This window comes from Scatophagus argus, chromosome 12 (assembly GCF_020382885.2).
Source record: "Scatophagus argus isolate fScaArg1 chromosome 12, fScaArg1.pri, whole genome shotgun sequence".
Classification (NCBI taxonomy): domain Eukaryota; kingdom Metazoa; phylum Chordata; class Actinopteri; family Scatophagidae; genus Scatophagus; species Scatophagus argus.
In genome coordinates this window covers 9,390,242-9,414,515 of record NC_058504.1, presented here as the reverse complement: position 1 = coordinate 9,414,515, position 24,274 = coordinate 9,390,242, and the positions used below count along the sequence as shown (strand labels likewise).

The 24,274-nt window shown below is 40.9% G+C and overlaps 1 protein-coding gene across 4 annotated transcripts in view; it reads left to right on the top strand.

The window, feature by feature from the left end:
- fgf13a (fibroblast growth factor 13a) overlaps positions 1 to 24,274 on the top strand; it is an 89,568-nt gene that overhangs the window by 32,426 nt on the left and 32,868 nt on the right. For 3 of the 4 annotated variants that reach the window (XM_046406891.1, XM_046406892.1, XM_046406890.1), the window contains exon 3: positions 9,877 to 10,044. The exons of the other annotated variant lie outside the window; for it this stretch is intronic. In XM_046406891.1, coding sequence (XP_046262847.1) covers positions 9,877 to 10,044 — 168 coding nt within the window. The remainder of the gene's footprint in view (positions 1 to 9,876; positions 10,045 to 24,274) is intronic. 4 annotated transcript variants of the gene reach the window in all.

Genomic DNA, 24,274 nt, shown 5'->3' with positions numbered 1-24,274 from the left:
CCTTTGGCAATTTTCACGCAATGTTGTTTAACTGTTTACTTGTGTAGATAAAACAATTAACACAATGAAGAGGTAATTAAAACATTCACACAACCTCATATAAAACTCACATTTAAAGTAAACTCTCCTGCACCAAACAGATTACTTTCTGTTTACTGATTTCCTCATAAATAAACTCAAGATATTAAACTGAGAGGACATATGGAACAGTGTTTACCATGACATATACCAACACAAAAATTAGGAAATTAAGTATTTTATAAAATCAGATTTTTTGCAATCCAAACATTTAGATTTTTGGGCTGGGTGAGCAGTAAAAACAACTTAGCCTTAACATTTTAATTCAGGGTAGTCCTCCCATTTGCCAAGCTTCATAAAATCAGTGTGTGTTAAATGCCAGAGAGTTTATCAGCAGTTTTACTGGTTGTTATATGCAGTTCATCAAGGGTTTTATTGTTGATTGGAATTTCTATTCAACTGGCAGCAAAGTGCTGTGACTCACATGAATGGTGTTTTAAGGTCACCCTTATTGTTTCTGCTCCACCTCTTACTCCTGTTCTTTAAAGCTGTATACATGCCTTCACTCCACCTCCTCTTTTCTTCTCCACCCCCTCTCCCTCTGCTGGCTTTCCTCCTCTAACGAACATGAAAGGCGGTAAATGTGCATTACTAAACTGCAAGTGTGTGTGGTTTTGATGCCCATCTGGGATCTGATCTGGTTGGCACAGGGCAGAGGAAGATGCTGCCCTCCATATCTGCTCTGCCAAGGACTGTGTTCTTGGCAGATACGCTTGGATCAAGGAGGCTTTTTTTGGGTGAAGTAATTAATAAAGAGGCTTGTCACAACTTGTGATGGATTAATGGTTGTATGATCATATGGCTCTTGCAGCAATAACATAACTCCTCAAAACTTTGAATGGAACTGAGTGAGTTAATGTTTAGAATTGCTGTCTCTTTCTTGTCTCCGTTGTGCTTGACTTCAGTTTGATTTTAGTCTGAGCCAGGAAATGTCCACCCCACGTGAATCATGTTATAGTGATGGATTAAAGTGAGATGGGCTTGTGCACTTAGTCAGCCATGCATTCAGACATCAGTAAGTGCACTGAGGGTTGTGACGGAACAGAAGGTTGGGGTAACAGTATTAAAAAGCAAGTGTACTCATTATGCCATGCTATAACAAAGTATACATTTAACAGCATTCAATGGATAAAAATAATTGATTTGACATGATTAGATGCTGGGTGTCAAGAGAGTGGTCTCTGATAAGAATCTTGGTGATTCAGTTAAAGATGTATATCTACAGGTATGATTCAGCAGAGTCTTCCTAGCAGCAGGTTTCTCAGATTGCCTCTTGCAATGCAACTTGCGAGACGACAGCATTCTGGTGGCAGACATTCTCTGTTTTGTTTTGGTTTTTTTTTCTGTTTGTGATGTGTGTTGGGCATTTTTGATCGCTCATACCACTGGGCCAAAGAAGGACGCATTTATGACTTTTGCAAACTTTAAAGTAGTTTGTATATAATACTGCAATGTGATATTTATGTAAAGTGTGAAGGTAAATCATTTCGCTCTTTTGGCATTTGAGTGGTGGTCAGGTGTGCTTTCATACACATCATAATCATCATTCAGTACTGGATCTTTCTAGTCTAATCGGTCACCAAAAGTCATTCATAGTGTATGTTTTCCTCTTTAAACATTGGCTGATAATCTATGTTTGCATAGCTGCGCATATATGGCGTATCCTTTTTCCGGCATGAGGCAACAAATATACTGCACGGAGCCAGTTATGCAGCCACTCAAGTGCTACCGATGTTAATTTCGCCTTTAATAAAACAGAACATATCATTTAAAAGCAAATGTTTGACTTCCTTTCTTATTGGCTTGTTGTAACACAGCACAGGATATTACATTTTGTTTTGTAAATGACCTAACCTGCTTTTAATAATTGATTATGGTGGAATGGCAAGACTGCAACTTGATACTAGCAGTCATAATAAAATGATACTCATTTTCCACTGTTAACTGAACACAAACAGTGAACGGAGCTCTTAAGCGTCTCTTTCATTCATCTTTCATCTGTCGTGATGTTTCGGTGGGTGAGGCAGTCAACTGTGCTAATCGACTTCTGCATTAAAGAAGACTGATGTTTTTGTATTGAAGTTCTCGACGGGAGATGAACTGCACTTCATGAAACACACCACTAGCTGCTGCCATACTAGAGGGAGCTGGATGGGCGACATGTCCATCGTCTTTGTAAATGTATTGTGTGTCATCTGACAGCAAGTACAGGAACAGCATGAATAGAACGTATATGAATCATATGTGACTTTGGAGCGGATTTGACATGATACATTATAAGCCACTTGGTGTCACTTTGATCCTATTACAGTTGAACCCCCTCCCACAAGGTTTCAGTCTTCCCGATCTCAAAGGCCTAATCATCGGCAGTATATATTCTGCAATCCCATTTACTCTCGTCAGCTGTTAATTGCCATGAAGTAGATCCTTAGCATTAATCCGCCTTAACAGTCGGAGAGTGTATACGATCCCTGTCTGTTGACATGATACCCATAAAACACTTGAATCCATGACAGGGATGGAGATTATGTGCATGACAGTATTCTGTTAGGTCATTTGTATTTTTCTGCATGTGTACACGCTCATTTGCTCTTGTTCAATTTTCTGCCAAGACAACATTTAATTCTCCTGTAATAGCTGTCCATAAACACGCTCCACTTTGTGTATAGGTGGTATCTAATCTAGTCGCATTATTTGAGTGAAACAATGAAACTGAGAGAAACGAAACATTAATGCTAAGTATTCAGGTGGAGATCATAGACTAACCATCATGACGTCACCCACAGGTGCCTGAAGAGCTTAGAAATAAGCAGACAGTTAGCAGCTTGCTGTCACTCCAAGCAGCTGTGCCCTCATATATAATTTAAATTAGTGAGATACATAAATATTCACAGCACGCTTTTGGAGCCGGACTCAAGTGGTCATTTGATGAACTGCAGTTTTAGTGACTTGAACGATAGCTTCAGTTGTCAGCTCCGGAGGTTGTCGAGATTAGATATATAATTACAAGTAAAATGTTGTGAATGTTAGATTCACAAACTCTTTATACGTAACTGGAAAGACCTGGAAAGGTCCTAAGTGCTGTTTCCTCTGTTTGATTTTAAATCATAACCAAGAATTGTGTGCTTCTTTTTTTTTTTTTTTTGTTTTTACATGAGATGAGAGGGTTACAGGACTGGATAGTCTTCTGTTCTGTACACTGTTGCTTTCTGTGTCGCTCTGTTCTGTACGGTACCACCGTTAATGTCTCTAAAAGTGGAAGTGGCTTCAGATTTTGACACAGTGCTCCTCAGCAGTGACTCCCAGATGGTTGGGATCCCTTGATGGGACCACAAGATAAGTCTGATTGGTTGTAAAGTTAAGAAGAATACGAATTATTATGCTGAACAAGATCAGAATGTAGAGCCACACATTTGTGGATATATGCGGTCTGTGATAAAGTGTTCAAAGTCTTTCATTGTAACAGCTCATGGGCCAACACGGTTATAAACTGCTGAAATCACTCTTCTGTTCTTGTAGAGTATGAGAGGACTTAACCTTTTTTGATGTTAACTGACCATTGTTTTTAGACATTGTACTGGATAGTGCAGTATAAAACTGTAAAACTGTGTGCTTAATGGACTATGTGTGTGCATGCAGTGTTTTTGACCCCCTCTCACAGCTGAGAGTGGCCCTCTCGCTTTGCTTCCTGAAAACACAGATTAAACTGGAAGCCAATTGAGCTACTCTGTCAGAAAAGTGGACGTTTTATGTAGAGATGTTCTTTTCTAGGTATTTTAAGTGTCATCAGAAGTGAACCTTTTTTTAATCAGCGTGACATCCCACATTTCTACCTCACCCCTCACCCACTACCCACCTACCACCACCACACACAAACATGTTTATAATAAGGAGGTGACACACAGCGTATACTGTATCTCTGACTCATCATGTGGGACTGACAGGGATATGTGCAGAGACTACAAATCCTGAGGCTAAGGAAGCCATCAGAATGAAGTAAAATGGGCTCTCTTTGATGCTGGATCAATACTTTATCACATGAGCTCTGCCTGTGTCCATCACTGGTTTATATATAAACCACCAACTGTTCATCGCATTCATCTCTGCAGACATGCGATATTGGCAGGCAGTAGCATTACGCTTGCTATCCCCCACCTGCCCATCCCCCTCTTCTGTGAGCACATCACATCACACACAAACACCAAACCAGCGTGGCAAACCTCTGATGATGGGGGATGTACTGTACTATATGTGAGAGTCTGTCAGGGTAGTTGTGGCTTAGTGCTTCACAATGTTTCCTCATCATACAGCCTGACTCCAAGGACAGCTCTGTATGTCTGAATATGTCTACAGATCTGACCATAGGTTTGATTTAAGTTAGTTACAGTTTCTTTATAGTCTGCAGTGGTGTTTCCATTGTGTGTGCAGCTCAGAGGAAGATGGGCTTTTTTCTAGATGAATAAATTAAAATTGCAGATTGCTCTCTGAGACAGATTCGTAGTTCTCTTGACACACTTGACATAAATGAACTGCCTTGGTCATGTGGTCATGTTGCAGTGCATTTCATTAATTACAAACATTAGTGGAAATCGTTTCCCTGTGCTGTTGTATGCATTATGCCTTCTTTATACGAATGCAATTAGATATAAATTTTATTATGCTAACAATGGAGCTACGCAAGTTATTTGAAAGCACGTTATTTGAGAAATTTGTTTGGCACTTTGTTATTCAGTGTCATATACTTAAACAACATTTTTGAAAGATAATAATGTAAATATGCTGAAGCCTTGAGTGAAAAGCCACCATGGATACAATGAAACCTGCAGGCTTCTGATTTCTACTTTGTGCTTGCATTTATTTTGATGGTCATTGCTCTGGTTATGAAGTGCCTAATGGTTTGTTGATTACGAAAGGCTGCGATATTTGTCTCAAGTTCACATCACACTATAGAGCGTCTGTTTATAAGGAAAGGGTGGAGGAACGAGGAATGGAAAAAGACAAGGAGAGAGAGAGAAATAGAGCAAGAGGATGACAAACAACAAGCTCAAAAGGATGAAAGAGCATGTATAAAAATGCAAGCTCATTCCCGCGTTTGAAAGAAAACCTCAAGTTCAACTCAACTCACTTTCTCCGCCGCCTGCAAGGTGACTTACTACCAAAATAAAACGATTCTTTCTTGAGATGGAGCTACACTGAACCGAAGGCATCCCAGAAGACAATGTACTAGATTCTGCTCCACGTAAAACCACATTGAGGCCATGTGGCTATTTTTGAAACACAAACCTCGGGCTACAGACCTGTCTCTGTGCTTAATTCTGATTCTAATTTACTGAGTGTGCTATTTGTCAAGTCATGATGAATGTGTACCACTTCTTGATGGATATAAGCCATGCCTTGAGTAGATTCTGCAGATTGCACCTCATATATGAAAGTGTGGTTCATTTCTCTGGGCTTGACAGTGCTTCACTTGATTAGACATGTCCTTGAACCCTATTTGAACATGAAGAAGGCAGCATTTGTGAGCCAGGGTGTCACTGATGATGCTACATGTCGCATTAAGCCTGCTTCTCTGTCTCATAGACGCATCCACGCTTGAACGTAAGCACAGCACGGTCATTGCATATCACTTGCCTTATACTCAATAAGAAAAATACTGCCACACATCTGTCATGCTCTTGCCATAAAATCTGAGCATGTCATTCATAAGGTGGGAGGAGGGGTCTTAAATAGATGAGCAACTAACTGATACAAGATACATCTCACCCCTCTTCTTCTATTTCTGCCCCATTTCTCATTAGTATGAGATTTATTCCTGTGAAAGGGGCAAGGACATCTATTGCAGCCTGCCGAAGGTCCAGTGTGGCAACCCTGGTCCCTGTACATCACTGACTATCATGAACCTGGGTGACAGCTCACTCTGAGTGGCTGGTTTGATAGAGAGAACGAGGTCCCAGGCCCTGCCGTGTCATTCATCATGCATCCTTCAATTCCAGTATGTGCTCTTCATCAAGGCTGGGGCAAGGATGAACTAGACAGGCTGTAAAAGATGGCGCCCACCCCTCCTCTGTTCGTCCTCTTAGCCCCGCCGTCACTCAGTTTTATTACTTTGGATGAGCCAGCAGTTAGTGGGCTCATTAATAACTGCTGTCTGGAATTAGACATTTGTTGAAGTACTTGAGAGTCTGTTCTCCCTGTTTAACACACACACACATTTTCTACCTCACCTGTGTGCTAAGTTAGAAATACATAAACATGAGCAGACAGGATAGCGAGGATAATGGAGAGAAAACAACCACAGAGTGCTTTAATGTTAGTTGCAGTAAGCAGTTTGAAGTTTGACCCCTTGCCAGCTAATTTGTGGAAGTGTTTCAGTGCACCTTATTACCTGTCTGGTTGTGATGAAACAAACCCTTCATTTTTTGGGGAGGAGATTGGTGAATAGGGAAATGGTCAAAATAACTGGTTTTTATATTTTACATTTCTGTACTCATCAGTTTTGTTTTCTATATCAGCGTGCTGTAAAAGAATTATACAGTTGCAGGTTAGTTTATAATTTAGCTCAGTTTCTACTGGATTGAGTACAGTAGCAGCACTTCTGTGCCTCAGGAATTGAGAATGGGGTCATATTCCTGGAAGGAAACTTAGACTTTCTCTCTGTCATTCCAAAGCGTCATTAAAGTTTCAGTAGTGCTGTGGTTTTCTTGGCCAGGGGCTGCCAATACTGGATAGTATCCACAGGGTTTGCAGTTCCTTCTGTTGGTGCAGGGGTGTTAGTGGAGCAGGTTATCCAGGAGCCTGAAGGAGGCACCGAGATACTGATAAGTCCTATAGAAGAAAAGACATGTGGTGATTAATTTTACTGGATGTGGAACCCTGATTATCTGCTGGCTGTTACACTCTCTCTCTCTCTCTCTCTCTCTCTCTCTCTCTCTCTCTCTCTCTCTCTCTCTCTCTCTCTGTGTATGTATATGCGCATTCCTGTAGTTGTGGGGACAAAACTTTATTTATACCGTCACATTGTGAGGACCTGCCTTCCTCATGGGGACAAAATGCAAGTCCCCACAATGTAAATCATTAAATATTAGTGTGAAGACTTGCTTTAAGGTTAGGCTGAGGTTAGGTTGAGGATTAGGCAAGTAACGTTTATTGTTATGGTGAGGTGGTGGTTAAGCCTCCAAGAAATAAATGTAAGTCTGTGTAGTGTCCCCAAAAGTGGTGGAAACATGACTGTGTGTGTGCATGTGTGTGGTTAAACACACCAGGGAGACTTGTGTTAGCCAACGGCTGGTCGATTGGATAGAGGGCCTGCTCTTGCTGGCAAGTGAGCAGTCATTTTTGGCTGTGTCTTCAATACTTGTGGCCCAGTTTATGGGCCCTAATAAAGAGGTGTTTTGGAAAGGCATATGGAGCTCAGAAAGTCTGGTCTCACATTCAAAGCCTTGTCAGTATAATCAGCTAAACACAGTGTCTAGTCCATTTTTTCAAGTCTCACGTTGTTTATTTGTCTGTCAAGACAAAACTATTTATATATATACTTTTTATTTCCGTGACGTATTCTGTAGATATAGACATTGAAACGGTGGTGAAAGGTAAAATGCTGTTGGTATGATGTCAGTGTGACTATCAACAGATCATTTTCACTGTCTATTTTTGCTGAGAAGTGCAAGCATCACACAGACAAAATAGGCGACATGTTGGATCTCTCGATGAGGCGTCTCCGCAGCCCCTCTGCTCAGACAGGTTTTGTGGCTGCTCAGGTAGCGATGTGGCCCAGGGTTTCGGCTGTACGGCGACTTTATATTCTGATATAATCTTTTTATCATGCTGCACTTTCTTGTTCATTGCACCGATTTACTCCCATTAAAGCCAATTTGACATGGCGTACTCAAGTGAAGAATTTCACTGAAACTGAATACACTTATTGTTTATGTGTGTAAAAGGGTTTTATGAACGAAAGTAAACTTACTGCCAGTTATCAGCAGTAAATCTTTTGGTTCTTTTTTCCCAGTTGGCACCAATAACAATGAATGTGTGGACTTTATGAATACAAAACAGACATTTATAGTTCGCTGCTGGTAACACTGCACCCACACAGGTCTGATTGTTACTCAGTACTCAGGAGAACAGTATGCAGTAGTCCAACGAAGTCAGGATTCATTGACCAAATTATGATGACATGCAGTACACAACCCTTTACATTCTCTTGTGAACTGAAGTCATGTTAAATGCTGTTTTCAATCTTTTTGTTCCTAAACTGTAATTAATACTTTTCACCACACAGTTTTTTCTCTACATTTATAGTATGCACACAGCCTATATTCTGAATGAGGACTCTTTAAAACAATATTAATTGGACCAATGTGCCTCTTATACACTTGAACACATAGTCTTGTTTTTTTTTAATGTCCTATGCATGTTTGTGTTTAAAACACATGGAGAGAAACGTGTGTGTGTGTGTGTGTGTGTGTGTGTGTGCTTCTTGATGTTGTTAAAATGACGCTGTGCACACTGTGTAAGATACAGTGTATGTAAGTTGATGAGTGGGAGCCTGTCTACACCATATTTCAGTTTATATTTAGCAGTTCACTGTATTGTTACTGGGAGTGGACAGCGAGGCAGTACTGTAGTACAGTACAATCCATTCATGTTTGAGCTTTTTGAACAAAGTTGGCTGAGCCTTACACACAGGAATGCAATATTACCACATTATGAATATCAGCTCATCAAGCACAACATGGGTCATGAGTCACGAGTACATTTTTAAGACTCCTCGTGGTGCCATTTTTCTGGTGAGTTTAGTTAAACTGGAAAAATAATTATGTTGGTCACACATGTCATAAATGGATGGGGGATTAAGCGTCATGGTGGTTCTACAGTGGCGACAGATTAATAGCCTTCTCTGTAGTCATTTTCATTAAGTAGTAAATGTGTCGCAGAGAGGCATGGCACTCAAATCCATTAGGAAAAGAAGATACAATTTATTTGGGCTGATTCGCTTGTAGCTAATCCATCAACACAGAGAAAATAGGTCAATGATCGAAGCCAACCAGTTACTGTGGCCAGAAGAGGACAGATGCAATACATCCATGGCATTCACACAGAAACACAGGGCTTTTCACAGGATCCCAGTTTAGTCCTATAGACATACATGCAGATTGATGTTTTAAATGCTCTCACAACAACCACAACTTCATGAAAGCAAATCTGGCCAGTCCAGTGTGCTCTGGAGGGTCGGCGCATGTCTTTGCATCTGCTCGCCTACTCATACAGTAAATGGGGTGGTTATGTGGCATACCTGACCTCAACTGGTATATGTAGACTGTAGCAGACTGCACGCTTTGCTTGCAATCCCACAACCTCTTACTCCTCTGCCCTACAATCACCCCATTCAAGTGCAGCTGCTCATGGTTCTGTGCCTGCTAAAAGCCTGCCATAACACTGATTCTGAACATTGAACTGTTCTTGTTTCCTTTTACCTTTTTTTGGTGTTGTTTTTATCACTTTTCCTTTTCAGCGACGAAGGATAAATTCAACAGAGGCCCCACTGTTGATGGTTGTCTGTAATTTGAGTTATTTTGTGAGCTTGATGTTCTGTTTCTTTCTTATCCTCTCCTGTCCCATCTCTCTCTCCCTCCCTTCTCTCTGTGCTATGGTAATGTTATTTAAAGCTATTGCTGTAATGTCTTTTTATTTGCTCGTGTTTCTGCCTTGTGTTTTGCTGTTGTTATTGTTTTCTTTTGTTTTATGTGTGTGGTGAGCCTTCTAACCCCAGTTCATTCTGTTATGGCACCACCGCAGTCCAGGATGATGCTGCCCCAGGTACCCAGGAGTACATTATGTTACGGCAGGACTCCATCCACTCTGCGGATATAAGGAGTAAAGGGTCCCCCTTTCGTGCTAAGTGTCACGAAATCTTCTGCTGCCCCCTGAAGCAAGCCGTCCACAAAGAGAGCGCAGAGCCCGAAGGTTTGTTCGCACCCCCTCCTTTTTTTTTGATCTGCTGATGCTCCTCTTATCCCCTGCTCGCTCCCGTCTTGTTCTTCCCCCTTCTCTCATATTCTGTGTGAACTGTTACTTCTCCGCCCCTCCAAACTAAGTTCACTTCCATTCCTGTGCCATGTTTAGAGAGCATCTGGTGTGTTTCTGCTTCGTTCTAGCGTGTGTGTGTGTGTGTGCGTGTGTGTGTGTGCGTGTGTGTGTGTGTGTGTTGAGCATAGTAAGAGACTAAATGCTTAGGGCATGTTTGCTTGCAGAGAACCTGTAGGAGGGCATCTCTCCCCGGGCCCCTCTGCTCCCATCCAGTGTGTTGTGTTTATACTTAGCAAGTGTGTGTAAAATGTGTCTGCCTGCGCAACCCTTATGTTTGACTGAGGAGCATAGCATCTGTAGCTCCAGCCCACCCCTCCCTTCCTCAAACCGCTAACTCGGTCATTGCCACCCTGAGGCTCATGCACAGACCAAAACAAAGTGCAAAAGAAAAAGGGGTTATAGATGGAGGCAGCTGTTGCCCTAATGAGTTCAATGACCAGGCAGTTTCGTGTGCTTCCACTACAACAGGCCTCATAGGACAAATAAGGTGAAACATTTATTTTTCTGTCCTGAAAGTTGTGTGAGATTTTTTTTTTATATATTCATATATTCATGACTAAACAGTGATGTACTCAAACTGCAAGTCGGCAAGAACCCATCATCCCCAGACCACCCGCCCCCAGTCCTATGTGCTTCCTGTGCTTCTGCCTGTGACTTTATGGTCTTGGTGACTGCAGCCTACCCTCTCAGTCCCTCCTTCATTCCCTCCCTCCCTCCCTAACTTTCTGCAGCGTTGTTCACCTTTTCCTCCACTTCTGTTTCCCTTTACGTCTCTAATGCTTGCTGCAGCATGCCTGCATACTACATTATCATCCTTTAAACAGTTGGGATATGCAGTAGTGTAAAAAATTAGAAATGCCTTTATGCTCTAAGCATGTTTTCATAGCCTGCACTGTCTGGCACTCAGGTGCTTTGACTGCATCATTTTCTCATCTGTTCCTCAATAGAGTGCTAAGATTGTAGAAACTGCTTTCCTTTACAGACTCCTTCATAGGTAAGATATGAATGATCTCACTGCTGTTTTCTGCAATGTGTTGCTCTGCGTTCTGTCTAAAAGAGAGCCACGTTTGGTATAGTATTTCCACACTTAGATACCATGTCGTGTCTGTGTAACCACTGAAGGACTCAAGCACACGCATTTCCATTTGAGAGGAAGAGAGAAGGGTAGAGGGATGAAGGAAGTCGAATGCTAGCAGACGTTTGGCTAGAAAAGTACAGAAGTATTACTCAGTTTGGCTGCAAAGGAAGGAGGGCAGACTACAGCTGTTACGTAAGCTGTTCATGAGGACGTCATTAATGTTGATGCATGATGCGAATGAAAACTGTGTTAAACCACATGGACACCCAAAATACTTCGGCTGTTTAAATAATAGATTTTGATTTATTTGCTTCACCTTTGCTGGAAAAATGATGCTTGATTTGTGAAGGAAAACAAGAAGGTTGTATGGCATTTGAACGATTTGAGCTGGAAAATCATCCAACTGCTGTGTGTTGCACTTATTATTTTCATGGATGACTCTTAAACACTACATGTTAAATAGAGTTTGTAAGTCATGGTGGATTCCAGCACACACTGTTCAGTTGGTTGGTTGTCTGTTTTCCTTAAAACTGGATTATATCAATGAGTTACTGACAGCTGTTGTATATAAATATGTTCAGCGGAAGCATGTCTAAAATGCACTGGTTTTAAGATTTTATCGTTTGCTCAGTTGAGGTGCTGGAGTGTGTCTGCTGCAGGTGAGCGGCTGACAGTGACAGGTGTTTTGAAAAGGTACAAACAGTAAGATAAGATCTAACGAGGCTTCAATAGAGTCAGTTATCTGCAGTATCATTTCCTTTGAGTCTAATTCTTCTGATGCATATCCCAGTGCTACACTGATAGAGACCAAGATATTGGTTTCACAAGTCACTGGAGACAGGCTTGACAGCACAACACGTCAGCAGCACATGGGCTTGACTGTAGCGCCCAGGCCATGAGTTCAAATCATGTCAGTTCATCCAGGAAATGCGTCCTCAGTGTGCGGACTGCCCTGGATACGTGCATACGCATATTAATGTTTAGAATCAACAACTGGCTGATGTAGAAGTCTTTGTTATAGTTGTCATTACATAATTAAAAAATATTATTACAGCAAAATAAAAAATATTTTCCGCATGATCGAAGATATTTAAGCGTGCGACAAAACAAAAACATACAAGATTAGCATGTATGGACTGCTATTACTGATGCATCATGTTTCACATACAGTAGATATCCATATGGTCTGTCCACAGAATCAGCACTTGCCAGGACTTCCTCTGCACAGAGCATTTGTTATTACCTCCTGATCACCACAGGGCCATAGTGGGTTAACTGCTGCACTGCGATTTCATTACAACAAAGAAATGAAACTGGGTTTACAGGCAAAAAGCCACCAGGCAGCTTAAAAAAACAGTGTAAATTCCAGATAAAAGTGCCTGGGGGGGTTTGTATGGATAACCTGCAGTCTCTTCCTATTAGCCACTGCGTTTCTTTACTCCTTAGAGCCCATATTTAGTTGGATCGGTTAGAGTATTTTGTGTTATTTTCTGCTCCATTAATACACAATTAATATGTTATGTCAGATATGTTTAGCAGCCATGTACCCATATACAACATATATATATGGGGTTTACACACACACACACACACACACATATATATACATACATGCAGTATATATAGACGCTTCCTGCGCTAATGATCTGATCTCTGTTGAGCACTCAACTTTGCTCCTCCATCCTCAGGCCTGTGTGTGCTGCCTGCTGTCAGTCAGACAGTTTGTGTCTGTCTCTTTGGCTCGGTGTGCATGGGTCTGTGTCATCACTTCTTGAATCTTCATTCTCATATCATTTTCTGTCTCTCCTGTGTCCCCTGCTTCTGTTCCTCTGTTTGGCTCTGTTCTGTTTCTCACCAGCAAAAACAAAAGATAGCGCCCGAGGGAAGCGATCTATGTCAATATCCCATCCATAATTCAGACAACTGCAAGGCTCTATGTTTATAATGCCAGGCTATGCAATCATACACACAGACAGATAGTCAAACAGAGATGTAAACACAGAAGTATAATACGTGAGCAGTTTGGGTATGTTTTCATTGTGAACTCAAAGAATGGATATTTTTATTATCATTTAATATACAATACTGTGCATTTATAGCCTCAAATTTAAAGTGTGCTCTTGATTAGAAGTATTTTCACTTCCTCTGCACTCACTGCACTGGCCATGACTGACACAAGAGGAATTTTGCCCCATGTTGGCAGGGCTTAAATTACAGCAGCTTTAAATGCTAAATAGCTTAGAAATTTGACCCCATCAGAGAAATAAAATGTCACAGACGCTCTGCTTTTGAATTGCACAAGAAACTCACCAACTCCAGCTTTTTACTTTATAACAAGCATCTTCATCTCTTTTTCAAGCTCTTTTTCGCTCACACATACAGATGCAGTCCTGCGCTTGAAGTTCTACATGTAATCCACTGTACCATCAACATGTTGTCACTCACTGACATTGGAAACATGTTCTGGATCTTTTATGTTTGCTATTAATGGACATAACAGATTAAAAGAGAATTCAAGTATTTCTAAACCTGGTCCCTATGTTTAAACCTGTTGGTGTGTAAATGACTCATACTTACCAAAAGTTTTGGAAGTGTTCCAGTAGGTCACCTCAGCTGACAGCTGCCACACAGCTACAATGACTGCAATATAATCCCTTCAGGCAACTCCAGCCATTGAATCTACAACCACTGAAGTGCTTTTTTTGCCACTCACAGGCTGAGATTGTTAGTATCTGACAATTTTACAGAAAAAGCTCACCTCAACAACTCACCTTTCGTGACATTCCAGAGCAAGACTTCTCTTTGAACAAGACTTGTGCTTCTAACTCAACAAATAGGGTTTTATTCTTTAACAAAAGATCTGTCTCCGTACAGTGGAGTCACCCCAAAGGATTACCTTGCAGCCATTACAGCTGTGTTGCAGCTGCTGCCTGAGGCTTAAAAATACTGGAATTCCACTTTAAGGCAAGCAAAACCTGCTTAAATGGTCACATGGGTACAAGGATTGCAATATGACAACTGTTGGTTATCAGACCATGGACATTTGCTGTCTATGGAATTGAATTCTATCATGTTAGGTTATTAAAAATATCTAGATTTCAACTTTATATGAAATTCTCGTAATATCTGTAATATTATAATAAACCTGTTGCAACCCTTATGGGCATTTGAAAAATTGTGAACGTATCATTTTAAGGATTAAACCAATAGTTTTTAATATTTTATCCTCTTACTGTAACTCACTTATATTTCTCATTACGTTTAACCTTTTAATAAAGCATGGAGCGTTAGGTTGATCTCCTCCTCCTGTCTGCAGCCTTTAGTTTCTGATTTTTTTCGCTATAGCTTGTATATATTAGAAACTTGCATCACAATTGCATCATTGCCTTCATTACTTTCTGAAGTTTATTTATTTATTTTTTTTTTTATTGTAATTTAGCTGCAAGCAGGGACTGTTTTGAAAGCTCTGCATTTAAGGCCGATTTGATATCAGTGTTTTAATAGTGATAACCAGTGGTTCAAAAGTCACCTGTGAACCTATTACAGTTTTAACTGTGAGCACTATCTTAAGAAATGCGATGAAATCAGTAAAGTGATATGTCTCTTACAGACAAAATGAAGTGCAGCACTTGTGTTGCTGAATATTTAGGTCACTATCTAACCTGTTTCAGCCAAAAGGACGAAATAACTCGTCTGCTTCACAGTCAGCCAGGAAAATGTTTGCAGTCAAAATGAGCAGCTGTCCCATCCATTTCCCACACCCAATGTATAATACATTGCTGTGATTCACTATGAACTTGACACATCGCAATTACATTCAGGGGGCCAGCGTTGCTCCTAATAACAGAGTTTCCCCATTGCAGTCTTTCATTGGGTCCCGTACACTACTGCAGTGTTGACAAGACACAAATAGGCAGCCTCATAACAGCTTGTTTAATTTTTTTCCTTTCTTTCCTTTGCAGTCTACCTTTCCGCGTGAAAGCAACATCCCTGTTTGTCTAAGTCAATGCATAAGTAGACTAAGCATGAATTAATAATGTGTATGATAATGTGATTTGTTGGCCGGAGAGAGGAGGCTGGCAGGAGAGTGTCAGTGTCTCATCAGCATTGTTAGTTCAGCTGTTCCTACCTCATCTCTCTGGTTGCATCATTCTAGCAGGGGCTTTGACTCAGTGAGTGCACCTAAAAAATAAGCTTTAATTCCTTTTAACATTTGATAAGCTGATAAGAAGTGCGAGAATTAAAGCCACAGTGTGACAATGTGAAATAATCCCACATGGATGAGGGAGCGGTATTTTATTAGCCTAATGTACGCTGCAAATTAAGGTCTTTTTTTAACGCGAAATGTGATTTCATGTGTGCAAAGTTCACCACCCTCACATTCTTAAGCACAGAAGCACAAAAATAGTTGGCCTCTACCCGCACAAATGCTCTTTTAATGTCATACAGACAGTACAAACACAAACACAGGGTTTTTATATACTCATTTCTTTAGGTTTGGGCATGCAGAAATGCTAACACAGTGTTCATTTCTGTCTTCAAGGGTTTAAACTGAAGGCATAAACAAATAGCAAGAGTGGGCGTGTGTGACAACATTAATGAGAAACTACTCTTGGGACTGGCAGAGAAGTGAAGCAGAGTAAAGTTGCAAGGCCTATTACGTTCCATAATTGTCTATTTAATTAGTACTTCTCTGTTACTCGCCTACACATCCCGGGTCCTCTCCTTATGGCAGGCGACTGGGACTGTTACAGTTTGTAAGACTGTTATGAATGAACATGATGAATTTTCACTCTAAATTTGCACTGTGCCAGCTACTACATGTCATTTAAAAATCCGATCAGAATTATGAAGGGGCGGGTGCTCTAAATGGCCACCAGTGCTCCTGATAACTGCAGCTAATTATTGCTTTATGACAACTTTAACAACAATTCAACTGTAGCGTGTTCACATCTGTTGATTCAGATTGTATTATATGAAGTGGTTTTGTATTGCATGGTTGGAGGCTAACTGCACTCACTGTGCAGTACTTTGGTCCCTTTCAGTGGAGCAGTAAAAAATACAAAATACGCCTCTGAGATGTAGTAGAACACACATATAAAGTTGCATAAAATGGAAATGCTCAACTATAGTACAAGTATCTCAAACTTGTGCTCAAGTAAAGTAATTGAGAAAATGTAAGTGTGTAATCCCCACACACACACACCATAAATAAACAAGCGTAAGTTATGTAATTGAGGCAATTAGGCACACTGCCGAGTTGGCACCACGTTAATGGGAAGCTGGGCAAAGTGGCTCCTGAGAACCTTCAGAATAAGACAATTGTGGGGAAGAAGTTTAGGGAGGTGTACTATTTTCTCTATACAACAGTGAACAAACACTGAATCTTGTTTTTAAGTATACGTTATATCCTTGCTTTTTATAATCAGTGTTGCAGTGACTTGTGTCTGAGAAACTTGGGTGACCTTGCTGTCATCTCACCAATATGAGGGTAATATTTAATAATATGTTATACTTTATATATGTATATTTTTGTACTGTATTATATATTTAGCTGTTTCTGACTTAGTAGCTATATCTCTGATTGTGTCAGTTAACAAACAGGACTTTATTTAGTCTTTTGAAATTGTTTACCAGACATGACCAAAAGTCAGTGTGGTTATTTTACTTCAGACACATCATCATCACCATCTGCCTGAGTCCATCACTGGTCAGGCTCCCCAGTCCAAACAATGATGCTGCAGCGAAGGTGCGGTAGACACCAGAGCTGCTGAAGAACCACAGTAGCAGAGACTGACTCTGACACATACAGACAGTTGGAGGGTCATCTTGGGTGCTGGTGGGGTTATGTAAACACCTCACATGTTTCATCTCAGGGGGCACAAAGTAATGTGCCAGCCTGCTGGCCAGGGCTGATCTTGGCTACAATTCATACAGGCACCCAATTTCTCCCATCATGTTGCCTGCCAGTCCCAGAGAAGTCTTGGCTCTTCCAGGGAGCCTGATGAAACCCAGATTAAAGACCAGAAAACTCATGCTGTCGCCACATACTGAGGATGTGCTTTGTAGTGATATTGGCAGTGGATGGAGAAAAGCAGTTTGGCTCACGTTCAAAAACATTTAGTCAAGAATGGGATCACGATTAAATAATAACAGTGGTGTTAAATGCTGTGTCTGATAGAAAGAGTTCCTGCCTCCCTCCCCCCCATCTCCTTTTCTTAGTTGTATTTTTGTGTGCTGCACCACAAGTTGTTTATTTACTTCCTTCTCAGTGTTGGTTAAATGTCTGGAAAGTGTCCAAGGTGTTCAACAGTTGCCTTAGCCAATTTCATTACTACTCAGTGTTCTGTGCAAGTAGAACAGCAGGTGCTGTACAGAAAACAAAAAAAACCCCTGATTTCTTTGCTTAACGTCAGCTACACCTGCACATTTGCACATCTGAATGAGAATACAAGTGGATTATATTGTCATATGTGGCATAATTCAAAAACTCTTACTCTCACTCAGATTTAAGAGTTGCATCATCACATGGATCATCCTATTCAAGTTCTTATTTTCAGACGTATTAATTTATGTCATAAAGACATATATATGTCAAACAGGAAAAGCTAAAATGTAATGAAATCACACATGCATGATGATACTTAAATGTGGAGCAAGTTTCTCAAACATTTTATCATATTCTCTCCATCATTTGTAGCCCAGTGTGATCACTCGAGGCCATTGTAACTGCATATGCCAGGACAATAGATGGGTGAGATGTATGCAATTAATGCTGTTAATGAAATGATAATTCTTCAGTTGTCAAATTGTGTTCTCTTGTGCTTCCCTGGTTAGTAGTCTTCTTCCCTTCATCAGCTTGCACCAGCATGCGTTGTTGTTCACTAAGGTGTACAGAACTCCTCCATTACCCTCCGCAGGTGTCTGTCAGATGAGCCCCGATGTAAGTAACTCAATTAGCCTGTATGACGTCCCTTTTACCTCCAGCAAGCTCATGCAGTGTGTAGCACTCCCACACAAACACACGCACCATGTGTCTTGCATCACTATGGCGTGAACATGAGGCCTGCGAGTCATTATCTTGGAAACAAATCTAATTTAACACGGTGCATACGAGCGACCGAGCAGCACAGGCCGGTGCATTGGGCTGAATAAACAATGTAGAGGTGTTGCGTGTGTGTGTGGCTGTGCTGAACCTCAGCTGTCAGGTGCCAGTGAGGCACAGCAGGATCCTCGCTGAAATATGAACACACACCCACAATGAAGGTAGACTTTGCAGATTCTCAGTCTCAGATCTTGCTTGAGTCCTTTGTATTTCCAAAACCACTTCAGACCTTTAATTTTAATTACTAAAAACGGAAAAAAAGGATGAGGCAAGTAATGTTTAGTGTTATGGTTAAGTCGTGGTTAAGCCTCCAGGAAATGAATGTAAGTCTATGTAATGTCCCCAAAAGTGATGGAAACATCTGGTTGTGTGTGTGTGTGTGTGTGTGGTGGAGTGTCCAAGACCTATGGCCTTATGGCAGCCATTAGTGTTAGCTCGCTAATCCACTGGCTGGAGAAATAATTAGACATTGCACATCTCATCAGGTCCTGCCAGCATACACTGACAGCTGTCTCTCTCTCTCTCTCTCTCTCTCTCTCTCTCTCTCTCTCTCTCACACACACACACACACACACACACACAGAAGGAAATAAAGGAAATAAAAAATGCATCTGCTCCAACAGAATATGATAGGTCAGTGTGCTAAAATGTTAACATAAAAGTCAATATGTTACATACATGTTGTAATGAAAAGATTGTCTCTTGTAATAGTGAAACAAACACACACACACCAACAGAACGGATTCTGTTGTTGTGTGTGTGAGCAGCATGTCGCAAAACTCAAATACATGTTCAGTGTGATGTAATGGGTAGCAATCAGGCAGACAGGGAGGCAGTCCTTCAGCAGGACTGATGATCACACGTAAAGCATCATCACCACAGGCCAGTGTCACGCAGCCGCTCATCTCTACACTGTACATTCTGACTGCCAAACCATTGCTTAACATGTCTTAATCTCCTCACGTTATCTCCTCAATTGCAGACACACATTGACCCGGGATGATGGTGCGCATCAGAGGTCATGCCTAGACATTCAAGAGAGGTCATTTTCCTACACTGTGCGGTACAAATCCGACACAGCAGCACTGAGACAAACTTGTTCTCACTTACTGAACGTGAGTGCATGTATTTGGCAGCTACTTTGGTAAACCTGCAGAGTGTTAGACACAAAATACCATTCTGTGCTTGGAGTACTTAGCCTTTCGTAAAAGGATATGGACTGCGGTTATTTGAACTGATCCTTCAGTGAGTAGCAGAAGGCTCAGCGCAATCATTCAATCATGTTAAAGCATGACCTCTGACTCACTGCACGCCACAGGGGTCGCTGTGGCTGTCGGGCCTGATGGAAGGAGGAGCCCGGAGAGAACGAGAGGCGTTGTGTTATTATTCCCAGAACATTATTCAAAAAACATGCTAGAGCTCAGTCACATATGGAGTCCCATTGTCGTTGACTTCAGCAGTGGTAAATTCATCTTCTCTCTTTACACTCATTTACAGTTTACAGTCAGTTTTGTATGTCTCTGGCTATCACAGCAGACGCTTCCGTCTAGTTCATTTACATCAATTTATGCTGAGGTCGGCAAGTAACTGTAAGGGGTTGTTGAATTTCTTTAATGTGTAATTCTTGATGAATAGTCTGACAAAAGATTCAGGTAGAAAATATGGCTGCTTGAAAGCTACTGAGCATCAGGACTGACAGGGGAGAGGTGGATACTGCAGGAGCAGCTTTGAGAGGTATCCATGGTTGTATTAAAAACGTTTGACTGGCAACAGCAAAAAATAAAGGAGAGAAAGCGCAGTTGGTCCGACTTTTAGGCACCTTTGATCCATGCTCATCTGCGTAAACCCTGAACCTAACCTTAACCGTGACTAAACCTTAACTAAATGTCAAACCCTAACCCTTAAAGATATAATATGTAACATTTCTGCATTACCTACTACTACCTGCACTACTTACTGCACTACCTTAGCTGTTTACCTTAGCTCTTAGCTTTTGATGAGTTGTGAACTTACGTTATCCCAAAGGTTACAAAATAACCATGCGTTTCATTTGGATTCTTGTCACTGTAACTTCCATGAGAGTGAGGAAGGAATTGGTGGCTGATTAGGAATGAAGACAGCAACCCCTGTGATCTCACACTGCTTCCATACATCATCAAACTGCGTCTTTTGTTTTTATTGTTTTGACTGAGAACCTCCTTCTGGCAGAAATTACATGATGTGCATTGAAGACTGGAATGAGCTCTTAACCTTCAAACAGGCCTTCAAAGTACTACAGCAGAATATCCTCACTACCATGATTTAAAGCTAGAGTTGGTCCTCATAAAGTTAGAAACACAAGCCTTCACACACACACACACACACACACACAACATGTTATATACTTAAAAGCAATCTTCTGTTTACAGGTGGGACTTGTGAATCTGGCAATAAATTGTCACAAAGATAAAGGTAGTCTCCCAGACCCTTCTCTCACCAGGGCTGCACAACACACACACACACACACACACACACACACACACACACACACACACACACACACACACACACACAGCGTGCACTGTAGCAAAGAGTGTGCTCTGCTGACTTTGGATTTTTTGGATCCTTTTTCATCCTCTTTGATGGGTTCATAAACACAGCAGGATTGAAGAATGTGTGACTATTCCACAGTCTTCATTTACATTTTTAGTATTTTCAGTCCAAATCAAAAAGAATAAATATAAGATGCTGCACAGCTTTTGAGAATATATTTCTGCAATCAGCTGGCCACAGCAGGAAGTTTGATACCTTAAAGGGGAATTCTGGTATTTTTTTTTTTAAACCTGTAACTGAAGGGTCTAGAGGGAGGGCTTGAAACACCTGAGGTATACAGCAATCACACAAACCCACCAACTAGAGAGGATCAGAGGTGAGACTACTTAATGTGACCTCATATGGTAGCTTTTCAGGAAAAGGGTGTTGATCTGTTGTTTTCCAGCAATGTTCAAAACACTCCTGATTTGAATATTAAAGCACTGATAGATTTTGATAATAGCCCTCCTTTCATCCTGCTCACTCTACTGATTTTCTCCATTTTCACTGCGGTTTGCTCTTTAGCAGTCAACTTCTCCTGCTGTTCATAAGGTGCCCTTGCACCCCAGATCATTTTAGACCCTCCCACCAGCCTTTGGGCCTCCTCATTTACATACAGCTTGAACAACCAAATTGCAAATGCAAAATAACAAAAGCCTAATGGCTGAAATTTAAAATGGTAAAGTGCGAATGAATCAGTTTTATTCTTTTTTAAGTTTTTTATTTAAGTATTTCCATTAAAGAGTTCTCATTCTGAGTTGCTTACTTGACCTTTCCTTTTTCTCATTTCCATTGCGATGTCCAGTTTTATCTTTACAGTTTAAGCTTTCAGTTTTGAGTATTTTCACTCAACCATTTATTCATTTTGCATTTTCAATGTAACTTTTTTCATTGTCACTGTAGCTTTTCAAATTGCCATTTTACAGTATAAATGCGCTTTTTTAATTTCCCTTTCCTTCTCAAGTTGACCTGATTATTCCTAGTAGTGTCGTAAAATTACTAATCCTTTTTATTTTACCTCTTTTGATTTTCTATTTGGATTTTTAACATCAATAATAACCAAGAATATCCTTCATAAGAGAGAGACTTTACTGGTTTACTGCTGTTTTTTGGCCTATTTCTTCACCCCTCTGTGGTGTTCTCTATTATCTGTGTGCAGCTCCTCCCACCTGTTAATATTCCATACATTGGTCTGCAGCCATCCATTGTCATTATGTTTTTATTGATTTTTCTGCATGCTCACTTCACCGACAAGCACAGGGAATGAAAGTGAAAAGTGGGAAATGCTGTGTTGGGTAGGGGACATGACCTATTTACCCACCCACTCCCAGAAGTTGAGTCATGTCTCATGTCGTGACATTTCCAGTTTAGTTGATCCGCTCCACCTAACGCGTCGGGCTTTTAAATACACTGAAATAATCTATGCCAGTCTGAGCCATGCAGTCACGATGGCATGTTTACACACATACTGATACTTTTGTAAATATGAACAATTGTTTTAACTTCAAGTGTACTACCAGAGTTACAGAACGCTACTGCTACATACTACCATTTATCACAGTGTGTGAAGACCCGTCCTCCTCCATGTGAGGAAATGCTTCGGTGGCAGGGGAAATCCAGAGCGTGTGTGGCCAGACTAAAATGAGCTTCATTAGTGTTCACATCCATTTTGGTGCACTGCAAATTTGACCTCATTGCATAATGTTCACAGTTATTCTCGATGTCAGACTCAGGATGTGATGGGGTTATTCTGAGGACAGAGATATGGGTAATGGCTAAAACCTGAGTCTCTCACATTTACTTACATGAATAAGATGTCAGGAGTCTGTGTTTCTCCTGACCAGGTGTGCACAAGAGAGGAGAAATGTTTCAATCCCTGTTAAGACCTTGTTTAATTGGCATTTCTAGATCAGGACATTTTGTCTGAACTAAAATTAGTTATATCGTGATATACAGTATATCATTATCTGAGTATAACATAACAATCGAGATATGAGATTTTGGTCATATCACACAGCCATAGTTTGTCCTTTAATTGTCCTCATTCTGAAGCATCCATCACCTGAGACATTCAATGTGTCCTAAGTTAACAGCTCTTTGAAAAGAAGCAAGCCTTGCGCTCTTGTGGCAGTCTCAGAGCTTTGCTTTGTGTCTTCACCAGTAAGTCGGCAGTTTAAGCCAGCTGGTGTCTGAGATGATGTCTTTAATCTCACTCCTTGATGTGTCATACTAGAAGCAATATGTAGGACAGCATCACTTCACTTACTGTATTCTGGGACTGCAGCTTGCTAGACTGGCTATAATTATCATGGAATTATCAACACAAACTTTCAGAAAGTCTGAGCTTCTTTATTTTGGCTGCGGCACACTTCCCTGATTTCTCTTTGATACCAGATGTCCCTCTTCACTGTGACAAGAGCCCATTTCCTGGGAGTATTCTGGTTAATGGAGGAGGGAAAACTTGAAAGAGAATGAAAGTGATTTTGTTATTTATGGTCTTTCAACTCCTAAATCCTGTCTCTCTGTAGCTTTCCCACCGTGATGGATATTGCCAAAGGGCTTCCATTGACTCACCATCTATGTTTCACACATGTGACTGTTCAGTCGGGCATTTTGGCAAGGGAGCATCTCCTGCACTTGATTTCCTCCTCCGGCTACCTCCTGTTGTGATGTTGGCTATGACAGATAGTGGATGTTGTTCAGATAAGAGGCATTTAGACTCCTATTAGATTTGGCAGGCTGGCTGCCTCTGTGTGTCTCTTATACATGTATGTATGTTTGCTCGTTAAATTATCTATAAAGATAAATGCAAGCGTGTATGCATCATGCATATAATCTCATCTTCTGCTTGCCTCAACTGGTCGATGCAAAAGTGATGTGGCATGAGAGAATCTGTACTGCAGCTAACCCAGAAACAGGCATCATGTGCTCCAAGCTGATTTTATATTTTGTTACTTTATTGAAGTTGTTTTGAATCTGGACCTTTCGTGCAGTTAAATTGGTTTCCATATAAACTGAACCGAGACCTGCTTATTGAATCAACATTACAATGTGGCTTTTGTTCTATAAGACCTACTAATGTTTCAAGTATTTACACTGCCGAGGACTTCTGATGCAGCAATCAGTCACAGGGGATGTTAGGCACCTTCCTCCTTTCTTACAACAACATTTGTTATGATTCACCCACAATGCCGCAGGAGACCTGAGATCCGTGGGGTCATGCAGCTAGTAAACACATCTACGCACATTGCACAATAGTCGTCCGTGTACACACAGAGATATTACATTTCAATTTCCATTAGAGGGCCAAACAAAGCCGTAGCCTGCTGACAACATCTTGTTGATGTTTCATA